This window comes from Alligator mississippiensis, chromosome 5, assembly GCF_030867095.1.
Source record: "Alligator mississippiensis isolate rAllMis1 chromosome 5, rAllMis1, whole genome shotgun sequence".
NCBI lineage: Eukaryota > Metazoa > Chordata > Crocodylia > Alligatoridae > Alligator > Alligator mississippiensis.
Genome location: NC_081828.1, coordinates 76,528,217 through 76,544,390, shown reverse-complemented (window position 1 = coordinate 76,544,390; position 16,174 = coordinate 76,528,217). Strand labels below are relative to the sequence as shown.

At 38.9% G+C, this 16,174-nt stretch overlaps 1 protein-coding gene across 5 annotated transcripts in view; it reads right to left on the bottom strand.

Annotated features, from left to right (window-relative positions):
• ANKRD26 (ankyrin repeat domain containing 26) overlaps positions 1 to 16,174 on the bottom strand; it is a 124,027-nt gene that overhangs the window by 36,871 nt on the left and 70,982 nt on the right. For all 5 annotated transcript variants that reach the window (XM_019485814.2, XM_019485807.2, XM_019485823.2 and 2 more), the window contains 7 exons: positions 10,744 to 10,890; positions 7,954 to 8,910; positions 6,920 to 7,072; positions 4,945 to 5,120; positions 4,670 to 4,763; positions 2,092 to 2,226; positions 582 to 694 (listed from right to left, as the gene is read on the bottom strand). In XM_019485814.2, coding sequence (XP_019341359.1) covers positions 582 to 694; positions 2,092 to 2,226; positions 4,670 to 4,763; positions 4,945 to 5,120; positions 6,920 to 7,072; positions 7,954 to 8,910; positions 10,744 to 10,890 — 1,775 coding nt within the window. The remainder of the gene's footprint in view (positions 1 to 581; positions 695 to 2,091; positions 2,227 to 4,669; positions 4,764 to 4,944; positions 5,121 to 6,919; positions 7,073 to 7,953; positions 8,911 to 10,743; positions 10,891 to 16,174) is intronic.

The window sequence follows — 16,174 nt, the reverse complement described above, 5'->3', positions numbered from 1 at the left end:
AAAAATTTTTTTCTGGAATCCTACCTTCCACAGCCTGGGCTCACCACACATGCTGGCCACATAGAGGATGGGCAGAGTCCATTCCTCAGAGTCACTTACCTTCTTGCTACAGGTCTACAGCTAGACATTCAACCTTTCCAGTCAGTGCCAAATTGCCAGCAGCTTTTGGCTGCTTGGAGGCTGAGAGAGGGTTAAACCTCTACCTGTGGACCTGCTACCAAAGGGTGGTGACACTGAAAAGTGGATTCAGTCAACTTTCTATGTGGCCAAGAGCCCAGCAGAGACAGCTCCCAGTAGCCATTCCAGCATCCCCATGCTTCCATTCCTGTACAGAAATCAGTTTCCTCGTGTACGATGTGTACCTGAATTTGGAGGACTAATTTTCAGGGATGTTATGCATGTGGTATACAAAAAAATACAGTATAAAGATAGGCTATTACGTAAGTGATTGTTATGATTTAACTGTTGAGCATGAACAGCATGTACACAGTAATATACAAAATTTTAAAGTTAAAATGAAGCTAACTGGACCAAATTTTAGTTCACTCTTAATACTTTTAGACGTGATCAAAGATCCCTACCCGTAACACTCTTTTTGCAGTTCACCATTTCTTTTCATCTCTTGATCCAGCCGGGCTTCCACCGATCGTTTTATCTCCAATAGCTTCTTCACTTTTTTCCTTTCACTTTCAAGCTGTCAAAAATAAAAATACATACTTATTCCTACATATATCATGTAATGACAGTTTACATTTACCATTTGTGGATGTAAAGGAAGCAGAATCTCACATTCTTGACAAACAAATTGGAACACAATTTAAAACTGTGATGTTTTGCATTAAGCTATGTTAAATACACATTCACAGGCAGGAGAGAGACACAGGTAATAGTCAATGTTGCTAATGTTAAGGTTATTAATTATTATTATTATTAAGGCTAAGAATTCACTATTCATTAAATAATGAAGTCTTACTGCCCACACTGTGATTGGGGATCTCCACATACATACAAAGACTGCTAGTGAATTTCCAACAGGATCTCCATTACTTCTAGAGGCAGAAAGCAAACTGGTATGTTCATATCTAAAAATGTATTTTGGTTGGCACTCCTTTTGTCTGGACTGAAACAAGCATGCATTCTTCTTTTTGCTCCTTGAGGTAGGACCCGTTAACATGTTGGGATTTTGACACTGCAGTCGCATACTTATCATAGACCCTAATCAAAAGTTTCACTAAGTTATCTAAAAGTAATATTAACTGACGAGCTATAACAAATTCAGAATCATCTGTTCCAAATCCCAGTGTGGAGTGGGGCTTCCAGGGGAAGAAGGATCTTCATAGTTCCCTGTTTTAGGAAACATATGTAAAATAATTGTCATTTTATGCTTAAATCCCTTGCATCATGGGATTCAGTTAACTAATGACCTCAGCAAAATCAGAGAAGGAATAATCATGTGACCGGCAATACTTTAAGCTCTCTTCTTTCAAACATATCATCTTAACATAGGGAGGGACATCCAACTTCTGAGTATCTGGGGAACACATGCCCCCTGGCCCACATTATGCGTGGGACCCTATGCAGCACCAGTGTCCCATGTGCCCCCCCCTATACTGGCCCACTGTGCAAGCAGCCATTCTCCCTCCCTTACACTTTGAGGAGAGGGAACAAGGGAGAGCAGAGCACTCTGGGAAACAGGGAGTCTGAGATTTGTTTCAAGCCAGAACATTTTTATAAACCTTCTACCATTTTTGTAGCCCTTCAGGGGCATGCATGTCTGTCTTTCCCCTTGATATCTTTAGAGTTGCAAGTGTTTGTAGTGGCAGTATCGTAACATCTATCTATCTAAAGTGAAATAGGACTTGCTATGACTTTTACTGTCTACCATATCATGTATACAACTCCCCGGGAGAAGCACATCCCCTTTCACATTGAAAGGTGACCTCAAAGCTTTGGGGTGGCTTTCCCAATCATAAGTTATCTTGAGCATGAATTTCAAATGATACTTAGAAGGTTGACAAAACATACTAATAACTACTTGAAAAGTAGACTGAACTTAAAATTGACAACTGTTTTCATTTTTTCTTGACTTACCTGCTCCAATATCTCAGCCTTTTCCCTGTCAAGCTGAGAAAGTCGAACTCCAAGTCTGGATCTTGATTGAAGTTCCTCCTCCCACATATTACGTGTATCTTGTGCTGTCATTGAAAGCATGTTTTGCTTTTGGACCTACCAAAGTAGTATTAGTAGAAGAAAAACAACAGAAAGCAATTTGAAAATTTTTATTTAATAAATTATAGCAGCTTTATCTCATCATGTGGCATCATATATGAAGGCTCCTAATCATCAATATTTTCTGGTATTAGATAGAGAAATGTCATCTTGTACAGATTACCTTCCAAGAGAAAACCAACCAACTCTATATCTAATGTAAGGCATGCATTGACTATTACGAGCATTGATTATTAGGAACAGAAACCCCTGTGTGCTGAATCAGGTATATTTCATTATTATATACAGATTATCTGGGAGACTGTATCAGAGTTAAATTTATAAAAGTCTTTCTTACACATATGAAGTTGTTGGAGATTTCACTGAATGCATAAATGTGGCTTCTATCTTCTGTTAAGAACTTTCTTATCCTGTACCCTTCTATAACAATTCATAACTCTCTCAGAGATAGAAAACTTTGTAACTGTCTTCTACAGATTCCCTCAAAGACATTGCAATTTTCCAAATTATGCCATTTTCTCCCCACCAGACACTTTGAGTATCAAGGAAACATGAAAACTATACCCTGTGATCTACAGAAAATTGTGTGAACTCTTAGAACAAAGACTTAGGTTGCTGATTCTTTGGGGGAGAAACTAGTTTTAAGACACTGAGGGACACCTTTTAAAAGGGTTTTTGCAAATATGCTCATAAAATTGCTAAATGAAAATTCACATTCTTAGAGGGTGAGGGGTCATAAAACAAATCAACAATCTTTATTTGATATCCTGTTGATCTGGCCATCAGCACGTACCAAGCTGCAATGCTAAAAAGATGAGTTCAGGAACCAGTGATAAATTTCACCTCCACATGTTAATAGATTTGCAAGCACATGGAATATCACAGATCCTTTTATGAGGAAATGGTATAATTTTTTGTAGTAGACAAATTGAAAGGTGTAGTTTACTGGATACAAAGAATCTGATGTGCAACTAGGATGGTAAATAAAAAAAATAGCTAGGAATGAATATTGACTTTTCTAATTTTTCTCAAGTGATTGGAGTAATGGCTACTTGAAGAAAGTCAAAAGAAAGAAGAACTATTCTGTATAGAAAGCATTTCCTAAATTATTGTGTCCATAATATTGGAAAAGAAAAGTGTCAATCTTTAGAGAAAGAGAACTTTATCTTAATTTCTATGCAGCACATTTTGTTCATTGGCAACTATACCGAACATAAGCCAAAGTCCACAAAAATAAACATGTTACTTAAACAGGAAACAAGTGACTGTAGAATAAAATGTAGCTTTTAAATAAGTGACATCTGCAAATTCTAAGAAGTATCACAAAGGATTTTGCAAATGACACCACAGGATCCAACACTGCCGTTTCTTGTACCCTGCTAAGAAATCAAGGCAAAAGTAAAATCAGCCTTTTCATATTGGAAAATCCTGCCTACTAACTCCACACAAACACAATTTTTTTAAAGCTGCACTATTTCCTTCATTAAGTATGAATTCAAACCTTTAGAAACCTTTTAAAATAAAGCATAAATGAAGGATGTTATCTGGTGCTTCTTAGTTTTAAAAACTGAAAAGCTGGAATATAATACAAAGTAAACAATTCAATTCAGGTTTCTGCTTGTCATTTAGCATTAGAATACAGGAGAAATGCTTAGCAAGAATGTCCATTGGTTGCCATGTTGCAAATATGATTTTGGTAGGGAGAAGCCAGGCAGACCCTGCTGTGTCTGCAGTCTCTGCTGGAGCCTTACGCAGCATTAGCTAGCATACCACATGCTGGCTATGGTCCATGCTGTGGCAGAGAGGAGGAAGGGGTCTCTGCTTAAGCAGCAACTGGTGAGGGGGCGGGGGGCACAGGGAAGCCAGCAGAACCTGTTGTGCCTGCAAATCTGCTGGAGCTCTGGCCAGGGAGCAGAGGGGAGGGACCAGCCCTGCTGTGGAGCAGAGAGCCCCGCCTGGCCCAGAGAGCAGGCCAAGATACTGGGGGACTGATTTAACTTAGAACAGAAGGGGGTCTGGGACAGACTTCACATAAACCGGTTTGACTTCAATCAGTTAATTCTGATACTACTACATTCAACCTGGTTTCTCTCAAACCAGTTTCAGCCATTTTCAAAGTGGTTTATGTGCACTGAATGTCTGTTCTGTTACAGGTTTAAGCCGCTTCTGATCACTTAAACCAGTTTATGTGCAATGTCTGTCCCTAGCCCATGGGATAGCATATTGGTATTAATGTACGATGGCAAATCCATAATTTGGCTTTCAGTACCATCTGAAAATTGTCAGAAATCAAATATTTGGATACATTAGATTGAGATTCTCATAGAAGTGTAGTTCAATAGAATATGGACATTATTTCCCTACAGCTCTTTTGTAAACATACACTTACTACACAATTGCAATAAAAAATATGAAAAAGTTAAACCTATAACTGACTTACTGAGACAGATTCCTGCAGGTCTTTCTGAAGTACTTCAATTCTGATTGTTTGCTGTTTAGTTGTAGCTTCCAATCTGGCATTTTCAATTTCAAGTCTTAAAAGGAAACAGACTTTGTAATATGTGATAACATCCTTTTTCAGGGCTAAACTCTAAATCTACAGCAGCACAAACTTGAAAGCTTTAAAATAATTATTCATATAAAACGATACTTTATAATGTAAAACTAATAAAAAATAAATAAGACACAGTTTCAACACGTCAGTTATTTTCTTACCGTTGTACATGTTCTTCCAGTTGTTTTATAGCATTCTTTGTTCCAGATGATGCTACTAAAAGGTCCTCCAGTTTCTGAGAAGAAGCAATCACTTCCCGTTCCTTGCTGTCCAATGCATTTTTCAAATCATGAACATGTCGCTCAGATTGAATATACTGTTCTTCTGATTCTTGCAGCTGTAAAAACAAAAACAAAAATCAAAACAAAACACCAAACCAAACAACAAAAAACACAAATGTAAATGATAACTGCGTGACTTTCAAAATGCAAATATATAACAAATATATAAATCATTGCTGAATACCAAAATCAAAATTCAAACATTGTGCATGTGTACCTGCTCTACTCAGTTAAGTATGAACATTTCAAACTTTTAAATTTACTCCCTCTCTCATGAAAGAAAAAAAAGGCAATAAAAGTCCCAAATTTAACATTTCTCACAAATCATTGAACTGTTTTTGATTCTGAACTGCTGTTGATTATTTTATCTGGAATTAAAAATATTAAGACATTTCTGTCTGAATGGCTGAACATTGTCCATGTTCTGGTTACTGCCTTCCTAGAATGTTACTGCAATTTCCTCTATTTTGGCTTCTTTAGTACCTAGACTGATTCCCTGCAAGTTGTCCAAACCAAGACTGCAAAACCATTCAAAACTTTAACAAGTGGGCAATAAAAGCTGGCATTAAAGACTAACTAGAGGCAGCAGTTAACACCTTGCTACAAAATGAGAAAAGATGTGGGCTGTGAGGAGCCTTGAAAATAATGACAAATCATTTACGCTTGATGTAGTAGGGAATGGGGAGCCAGAGGAGCAATGCCAACAGAGGGATGATGTAGCCAAAGCAACAGGCTAGAAAAATAATTGTTGCAGTAGCATTCTGAGGGCAAAAGTGAATTGGTCAAAACCAGAGTGAGGGGAAAAAAAGAAAGGATGGTCTACCAACTGAGTCTCAAAATGACCAGTATCTATCTAGATGAGTTTTAGCTCTGCAGATGAATAGGAAAGGTGGTATCTTAATGGTATGCATTTTTTTCTTAAAAAAAACACACAGCCAGGATCTGAGGACCTTCAGAAAAATTCAAGTTGCATATGAAGCCCAGGTTACAGGGTTGAATGACAGAGAGAATGATGGTACAGTCTTCAATGACTAAGAAAGGAGAATAGTGAAACACTCACTACCTGAGTTCATGCATAAGCCAGTATTTGCAGCTTGTAAGTTTCAAATATTTAGCTCCTTAACGCAGCTGCTGCAAGTAAAATATATTACTCCAATTCTGCTCAAAGTAGGAGAGCAGGTCTTCTGTAATGTTTAAAAAAAGAAAAATACAGCTCTGAGAGACCATTATTTTTTAGGTATAACTAATGCTGGCTTACAACAAGCAGAAGTGTCACTTATTTTACAAGATGGAACCCTATTAAACTATCCAATTAGTTTTGGATAGTAAATTTTGGAAGACTAGTTAGGACACTGAAATTTGCTTTCTTCAAGGCTCCAAGTATTGTGAGATCTTTTATAACCAAACATCTATAGACAAGTTCCTTCAGAGCTCATAAATGCTGTTTCTAGCATGACCACAACTTCTGTCAGTACAAAGCAACAACTGGAGTAAAAATGATTTGCTTTCCTTTTACCATTAACATCAAATTGGCATGCTTACCACAAGATGATTGTTAAGAAAATTTGTAGGATTCTAGGTGCAATAGAAATTAGCCTTTTGACTGTGAGTTTGATGTTTCAAGTACAATATTGTGCATTCTGTAAAATGAAAATCTACACAGAGAAATGTCATTTAGTTTTATGAGTTGTGATATACCACAATTCCTTCCCTTTATGACAAAGAATCTAACCTGATACAGGAAGCCGATTCTATTTAATAACATTCTTAAAATAATCAAAACATTCTGTGGCTTTTATTATTTGAAAAAAACAAACCAACTGCAGATCTATTAGTTTGTATTGCATTGGCCTACCTTGGATTTAATCCTGTCTATTTCTTTTTGCAAGTGCATTTTGTCCTCTTCCAAGTCGTTTCGATAACGTGTTGTAACCTCCAATGAAGCTTCTGACATTGACTGTTTTTTAAGAGCATCAGCAAGTTCTTGCTGCAGTTGTCTTACCATCCCCTAATGAAACAACTTCAGGTTAGTATTGACAAAGTATACATAAATTATTATGAAAAGACTAGATCAGGATATAAAAACCCGAGAGCTAGAAAAAAGTACATCTGATATATTTAGGAGCGCATTAAATGGTAAGTGACTATAATGCTAGAGAAGCCCTGTAATAGCAGCAAATCATTTCACCCACTGTAGTCAATGGGTGCATCTACATGTGTGCTTTATTATACATTAGCTTATTTTAATGCACATTAAAGAGTCACAGAAAAGCGTGAGCTTTCACTAAAGTGCATGAAATAGGCTAATGCACCTTTTTCTAGTACCTGATAATGGAAGGCACTTTTACACTTGCTCTGAGGGAAGGAATTCAGTGCTTTCATTAGAGTGGCTCCAAAAGCCACTCTAATTAAAGTGCTGCAGCGTCTCGTGTATCAGTATCCCCACTCTTAAAAATAGCAGCAGTGTGCCCGCTGCCATTTTTCAATACTGCTGATACATAAGATGTGGGAGGCTGCTGGAGCATGGTAATTACCATGTTCCAGCAGACTCGATTAGTCAAATCTGCTCTGATGTGCTGTAATTGCATGCATTGGAGCAGCCTCTGTCCTCTTTTTATCATACCATCAATTGATTGAACCTAAAACTACTGTTAGTTGTATCCACTCAGTTCACACCCTCGTTTACTATACCTGGTGTTAAATCTCTTTTTTCTTGCTCCGTGGCTTACAGATATTCTTTAATACTCCTCTTTTTCACTTGTTTCCCATTTCCTCTCTCCTAAACTTCTGCTTTTGTAGTTCCCCTGGTTTCCCCTATGCTATTCTAGTTTCTATTCTCACTGTCCAGTAGACACGTAAAGTGAACTGCTTTGCAAATGTTATGCTTACCTCTCTTTCAACTTTCTCAGTTTCATATTTAAAGACTTGATCTCTTAAAGTATTGCATTTAGTGATTAATTCCTTATTTCTTTCTTCTACCATATGAATTTGTTTTTCTGTATCAGCTCTAAGCTTATTGAAAATATCATTAAATCTGTCTTGGACATCACTCACTACTTTCTCTTTAATAATCCCTTTATTTTGCATATCTTCCAGTTGCTGCCGGAGTAAAAGGTTTTCACTTTGGAGCTGAGCCAATCGTTCTTGCATTGATTCCTGTTTTACAAAATACTTGTTTATTTGATCTTTATCCATTTGTCGAGCATGATCATGTTCCTTTGCCTGACACTGTGCCTGGTTTAGTTCTCTTTGAGTGCTCTCTAAAAGCAAGGTTTTTTCTCTAACAGTTTGCATTACTTGATGAAGTTCATTTTCTAAACCATTAATTTTGGTTTCAGCCTTACTAAGCTGCTGAGACAAGCTATTGTTGGTCTCTCGTAGATTTGAGAGGTCATGACTAAGCTTGTCTTGTAAACGAAGCCACTCATCACGCTCTCTTTGCAATGTCCTTTCAACATCGCTTTTTGATGCCTGACAGCGTTCAAGTTCTTGAACAGCAGAATTCAAACGAGAACGAAATGATTCAAGCTCTATTTCCAGCCTGTCTTTGTTTTCTTTTGTCTGCTCTATTTTGGAAGTTAGCATTGTAGATTCTGTCTTTAATACGTTCAACTGTCCATTGTACTGAAAAACCGTCTGTGTTAGAGCTTCCTCATTTAGTTTTAGTTCCTTTTTAAGATCTTCATTTTTTTCTTTCAAGGCTTCATTTTCTTCCAAATATTTAGTTTCTTCCTCCTGGTGCCGAATTCTTATCTGATCAAGTTCTATTCTTAGAATAGCAATTTCATCTTGCAGTATCTGATTTTTGTGTAACAAATCCTTTTCTCTGTCATGATTATCAGGTATCTGAGTAATTAAGAACACAAAACCAGGATGTTGAGGATGAATAACGAATATATATGTAATACTTAACACATGAAAAAGCATTTTATTTTTAATAATCAAGGATAACTTATGAAACAGTTTAACTACAAACGACAATCAAAGTTGCTGAAAAGACTTTGAACTCATGCTATCTTCCAATATATACATATTTCAGAACTAAAAATGTCACTCCAACCAAAACAGTAAATCTCATTCATGGCTTCTTTTTTAAAAATAACAATCGAAGGATTAAAAACTTTTTTAAAAATGTACTTTATGGTTGCTATCCCATTGGCAGAATTAGGAACAATCCTGTATATCCCATTTCTTTAGCTGTGTTCCAACTTACCTTTATTTATTGTTTTTCTTTTCTTTTCTTTGATTATTTCTATTTGAACATACTTCCTTTTAATTTTGAACATTAGCTATGAGTTGATTTTGAACATTAGCTATGTGTGAAAAATGTTCTTTTTTCATTTCCTTTTCCTCCCAAATTTGGAACTTTCAGTATGTAACCTCAGGTGCATTTACATGTGCTATTAATGTAATAAATAATCTAAAACTCCAGTGCTGTTCGTGCCAGAGTTTATTGCTCCTGGACACAGCATTTACATTTGAGCCTGAGATCACAGCATGTAGAATTCAGGCAGTGCAATCCTGGCTAGAGGGGACCTAGAGGGTCAGCCTGCCAACCCAGAGCTGTTCCGCCCTGGCTCAACATACTGCAGAGGATGCTACAGTGCAGGGCTAGCAGGAAGGCCCTTATACACTTTCCATTTGAATATTTTCTTCTGTTCAGTGCAGGAATATTTATCCATGGTACAGAGCATTTTGGACTAAAAGGCAAAGAATTCCTCAATTACCATACTATCACATAATGCGGTAATAGACCAGAGCATATTTTTTTCAGGATGAGTTTATATGTTGTCTATTCTTAACAGGATTTGTTGCCTCCAGCACAAAAAGTAGTAGAAACCATGCAATCACCCAAAATTATTGTATTAGTGCCAAACAAACTTTTCACCGTGAGCCTGAAGGATACTTTGTGTAATCTCATTACTAAATGATCAAAATTTACTGTAAAACAGGGAATCTCAGAATCTGGTGTTATTATCTCAATGTCTTCCACACCAAATTGGTTAAGTTTAAAAGTATAAAGTTCTGCAGAAGGTGTGCACTTTCTGCTTTACACAGTGCTGTCAGTAAACAAAGGAATACCAGCAGGAACCTCAAATAGTATGCTGATAGTACTTTAGTCAGAAAAGATATTAGCTCAATATGTCAGCTTAATTTCCTTGTCACTCCCAACAAGTTAAAAGCAATTAAAACAAAAAATGTTCTTCTTACAAAAATATTCAAGCAGAAAACTGAAGAACTTGATGACAAAGTGTCACTTACATTACAAAATAAGTTAACTTTATTATGTTTTACAGAGCAACATCTATCAAATCCTTGATTTTAAAGCTAAAAGTGAAAAGGAAAAAAGGCTTGCAAATCTATACCATTTTCATAAACAAAACACTCTGGAAAATATTTTGGCATTTAAAGTCAATGCCACAAGTGAAAACAAACAAACAAACAAAAAAAATACTCCAAACGCTTCTGTTTACCTTTATTATAAATATAGTCCTGAGGAAAAATGTCCTGCATTCAAAAGCCTGTCCATCCAGCCACATAGCTGATCTGATAAAAGGTATTACCTTAAGAAATCCTTGCCTGTCTCATAATTTCTGGATCATCACAGCTACAATAGCCACTCTTACACCACTATAAATATAGTGTAATTTTACTTGAAGTGAACAGAAAACCACTTACTTCTGCACTCTTAGCTATAGTTATTCTAGTTTCCTCTTCTATTTCCTTCTGCCTCCAAAGGTGGTTGTTTAAAATACCTTCTTGAAGAGCTCTGGCACTTTTTTCTTGAGAGAGTTGTTTCTGTGTTTCATTACGTTCTCCTTCAACCTAAATCAAAAACATTTTATATATTTCAATATTGGAAAAAATGCGTCAGATAATTTCCCTTAGTATCACATCTCCTCACTAATATAAAACAGGTTCTGCACATTTGCTGAAGCAAAAGTTTTTTGATATTTTTGTTCTATATACGTCTCAAAAACAAATATACCTCGCAAAGATAGGATTTAATATTCTTTTGAAATGGTCTATTTTAATGGTAAAGTTACATTACAAACACATTTTTAATGCTAATGCATCTTCAAAAAGAAAAACGCACATTTTAAGTAAATACAGGCAGAAACTTAAAAACCATGTTCCAAAACTGTGAGCATAAATTTGAAAATGTATGCGGTGCACCTGAAACTTCCCAATACAGCTGAAAATGCACAAATAATTGTAATTTCAGAGTCCTGATTCAGGCATAGCTGAAATATATCACTATAGTGTTTTGTATAAATGTATTTAATTAAGTTATACATTTTGGAAACTGGGAACACCTTGACTTCAACAGAATGTGAAGTTTAGCACCGTGGTTAAACTGTGATTAACAGGAATTGAGTTTAAAGTGTACCCATGAGCTTTGCTGAATCAGAGCTATATACACTTGTATTGAATACAAGTCTTTGTCAAACTGTTTATTTTGTAATTTCTAATAAAAGGGACAGATCTGATTCATCAATCTTACAAGTAATTTATAACAGCAAGACCAGTAACACAAAACAAGTAAAATTTTTGAAAATATGTAAGTTCCACTGACTTTGCCGTCTCAAGCACCAGCATATTAGCCATGCTAATCTGTGTTCTGAAGAGAAGTAATTTTAATAACTGCTTAAAAAGCATTTCAGGTTCAATGGCCTTTACAACTTTATCAGACAGTTTCTGAAGCAATAGGTTCGAGGAGATTTCAAAAGACTAATCTAGCAGTGTGGGCAGTAGTGGAAGGACAACCAGACTATTTTATTTTGAAACATTTTCTGGGGTGAGCCAATGCTCCAGCTGGGACCAAAGCTAGTGGGGCCCCTGGCTACAGGTCAGAGTCAAACCAATCACCATATTTGGTGTCAGCAAGGAATTTTACCCCATAGTCAGATTAGTACAGATTGCGGGAGGATTTAGCTTCCTCTGTAGCAGGAGGTGTGGCACTCAACCTGGGATCTCTTAAGCATATACTGACAACATTTCATAGAAGCAGGACATTGGCTACCATGGTTCCCCTGCTTTACCTCTGGCAGGTTAGGGTGTCAGGTCTGTGTTGCGCCAGGATTGACAGTAGTTTTATGTAGAGTTTAGATTATGGATTGTGCAGGATGGTTTGGATCCTAATTCAGGGAGAGGGGTAGGACTAGATGACCTTTGGAGATCCCTTCCAGCCCTACTTTTCTATGACTCTATGACACATTTGTGTCATCCACATTTGTATTCAATAGGTCAAAACAGTTTGGACTAACTGGACACATCTACAAGTACTCCTTAATGTGCATGAATTTATTATAATGCGCATTAAAGCATCACAAAAACTGTGCTCTTTCACTAATGTGCATTAAAATAGGCTAGTGTGCCTTTTTCTAGAACTTCACAATGGAGGCCACTTTTACACATGCTCTGGAGGTGGGAATGGCGGTACTTTAATTAAAGCGCCACAGCATCTCATGTATCAGCTGCCCTGCACTTCAAAATGGTGGCAAGGGTGCTTGAACTAAAGCTCATCAAACAAGCTTTAATTCGAGTGCCCCGAAGCCATTTTGAAGCATGGGGACACTGATACACAAGACACAAGAGGCTGATGGAGTGCAGTAATTACCAGGTTCCAGCAGATTCAATTCATCGAGTCCACTGTAATATGCTGTAATTACAGCATGTTGGAGCACGCTCCATGCTTGTGTACAGGCACCTGGAAGTACTAAATTTAATGCACATTACTAAAAGCACATTAATGAATGTGTAGACACGCCCACTCAGTATTGGCTCCTTCTTCATACAGTAATTGGCAGCCATTTCAGCACTTATGTGAAAGAATCAATGCATGCCCAAGATCACCACACAGCAAATTTCTTTGCACTAATCAGGTCTAACATCATGATGGGGACTTGCTATTGTGTTCTGAGTATAAGAGAGGGCTGTGCAAAACAGCACTCTTTCATTTTGACTTCTGTTTCACCATTTAGAAGGGACAGTGTTTCATTTCATTATTTTGTTTAGTTTCGAAGCACTGTTCCATTTTGTTTCATCGCAACTGTTTTGCTGTTTCAACACATTTCGATATTTCGCCCATAGGCTATAATAGGCAATCATGAAAATGCCGATAACTTGGTCATTTACTGCCTTATTTGGATGAAAATTGCAGGGATGGTATCCCCTTCTGAGGGCATGAAGCCTGCCAATTTTCAAGGAGATACGTCCAGGGGTTTATGGGAAACTGCACCTCAAGTTGCTGACAAGCAAAATTCGTGCAACTTGCCAGCAGTGGCAGCCTCCTGTCCTCCTGCGCACAGATCTGGGGGCCCGCACCCACGGGAGGACTGTGGGGTTGTGCAACACTCCTCCCGTGGGTGTGGGTCCCTGGATCTACTCAGGATGACTGCCACTGCTGACTAGGACCAGTGCTGGGTGCAGTCTGCCTAGGAAGACTGGTCCTGCCGCTGGCACCAGGCAGCAGTGGCAGCCTCCTGTCATCCCGTGTGCAGATCTGGGGGCTTACCCCCCCGGGAGGGCTGTGCTGGACTCCTCCCAGGGGCGTGGGCCCCCGGATCTGTGCTCAGGATGACAGGAGGCTGCTGCTGCCACCTCGGACCGGTGCTGGGTGCAGCCCACACCCAGCACTGGGAAGACTGCTGCTGCCACTGGCCCCAGGCAGCAGCAGGAGCCTCCTGTCATCCTGCATACAGATCTGGGGGCCCACACCCCCAGGAGGAGTCCAGCAACGAGGACAGGGGGAGGCCAGATTGAGCTGTGTGGGGCTGGCGGAGCTGGTTGGAGCACAGCCCTGGCTCTCCCTTCCTCCCACTGCTGGGTTGCACTCTGAACAGGTCCACCAGCCCCATGGAGCTCAGCATCATGGAACTCAGCCTGGCCAGTGGCTCTCCCCTGTCTCCCGCCACCAGGATAAGCTTCATGGGGCTGGTGGAGCAACTCAGAGAGCAGTCCAGTGGTGAGAAGCAGGGGAGAACCAGGGCTGCACTCTGACCAGCTCCACCAGCCCCACAGAGCTCAGCCCAGCAGCGGGAGGCAGGGGAAAGCCACTGGCCAGGGCTGCGCTCTGAGCTGCTCTGCCACCGGGCTGAATTCCGTGGGGCTGGCGGAGCCACTTGGAGTGCAGCCCAGTGGCAGGAGGTAGGGAAGAGCCAGGGCTGCGCTCTGATCGGCTCCGCCAGCCCCACAGAGCTCAGCCTGGCGGTGGGAGGTGGCTACCACAGCCCTGGCTCTCCCCTACCTCCCACCACCGGGCTACTTCAAAACTTGAAATGTTTCAAAACTTTCTAAACATTTTGAGTGCCCTCATTTCATTTTGAAGCTGTTTCAAAGGCTTTTGTTTCATTTTGATTTTGCTGTTTTGAGCTTGAAATGCGTCAAAACAGCTTCAAAACGAAACACTTGTCAAAATTTCGCACAGCCCTAGTATAAGATGATGTGAAAGCTGAACTTAAGAATGAGTAATATTAAATAGGCCTTAATGTTAAATATCTTTCTACATTAAAGGTCCTAGATAGGTCAAGAGAAAAGATCCACAAGATCACATGTAGACAGTTGGAAAATACATACTTCTTATATGTGATTGCATCCTCACAGGAAGAACAGAAAATGACAAAGGGGAAGGAAAACTGCTTTTAGTACTGCCAGGTGCATGCTCTCTGCACAAAACATTAGACAGAACACAGCCTCTAAATGGAGGGCCGGAAAAAGAAGAGAATGGCTCTTGACAAGGCCTTACTTTCTTCATTCTACAATTTCTTTCTTGGCTACAGTCCACATAGAAATTAAAAAAAAATTGTTAACACTGAATACTAAGGAATACTGAATACTTTTCAGCAGCATAACAGTTGAACTGATCAAATATTTCTGAAATCAAAGTATGGCTTTTTCCAGATTCTTAAACAGTTTCTATTCTGAACACTAGAACAAAATATTAAACTCAAAGTATCGGAGAGATAAAAGGCGAGGGTCGTATGGGAATTAGAATATGTCAAAAACCTTAATTTCTTGAAGTTCTTAAAGAAATTTTACCTCTCATACTAAGACTGCATGAGAGGAAGGAAAAATTGGCCGGCAACTAACAATTCTTAGATTTGAAGTCAAACAGGCATATATGGAAAACTAAAAACAAAATAAAAAAACTAGCGTACTAATAATGTTGTTCTACTTAATATCATAATGTAAACAAATGTAATCAATTTATCATGGAAAAATGAAAGTGCAAAAAAGCTAGGAATAAAGATGCATCTACATTCTGCATCTCCCTTGTACTGGTAGCTGACATCAAAAGTGACTAGAATTTTCCTTTTGCAATGAATTATGATGTCACTAAAATAATCCATACCTGCCTGGCCTTGGGCTTTTTTTTCTTATTTCTTCACATACAGTTAAAATAAGCAAGACATAGCTTTATTCCTCAACAGTAAGTGAAGGTTATTGAAATATGAAGTAAAGTATAACCATAAAAATCCAGCATGCTCGGAACAGAGCACCTGCTGGATATTTGAAAATGCCGAAATTCTGAAATGTAAGTAAAGTGCATGGAACAGGGGGGAGAAGTGGGGGGGGGGGGGAGGGGGGGCAGTGGCGGAGAGGGACGCTTGCACGCAGCACTTGCCGCTGCATCCACCACTCCGCACCACTGCTCCACATGTGGCTGCGGCTCCAGAACTGGCTGTTGCTACTCTGGGACCAGCCACCAAAGTGCCAGATTTCTGAGAATTCCGGATTTTTAAAAACCCACATTTATGAGGTTATACTATATTTCTGTCAAAAACGGACACAGAACAACGATTAGAATTTTATCTCCACTTCATGACTCAGAAAATTGAGTTCTCAGAACATAAAGCCCCCAGCAGACTGACAATCTTAAACATGCCTTGGTGCCACAAAAATCAACACCATCTGAAAAGCAGTGGGGGTCTGAGCAGATAAGAGAAACTGATGGGCACTGGGACTGACAGACCCTTTCATGACTTTTCAGCAAGTAATGTAAGCAGTCTGAAAAAGACAGAAACAGACAGAAGAATAAGGTGGGTAGATCTTTGTAGAAGCAACACAATTGGCAGATGCATGCCCTCCTACGTGAAGAACTCTTCAG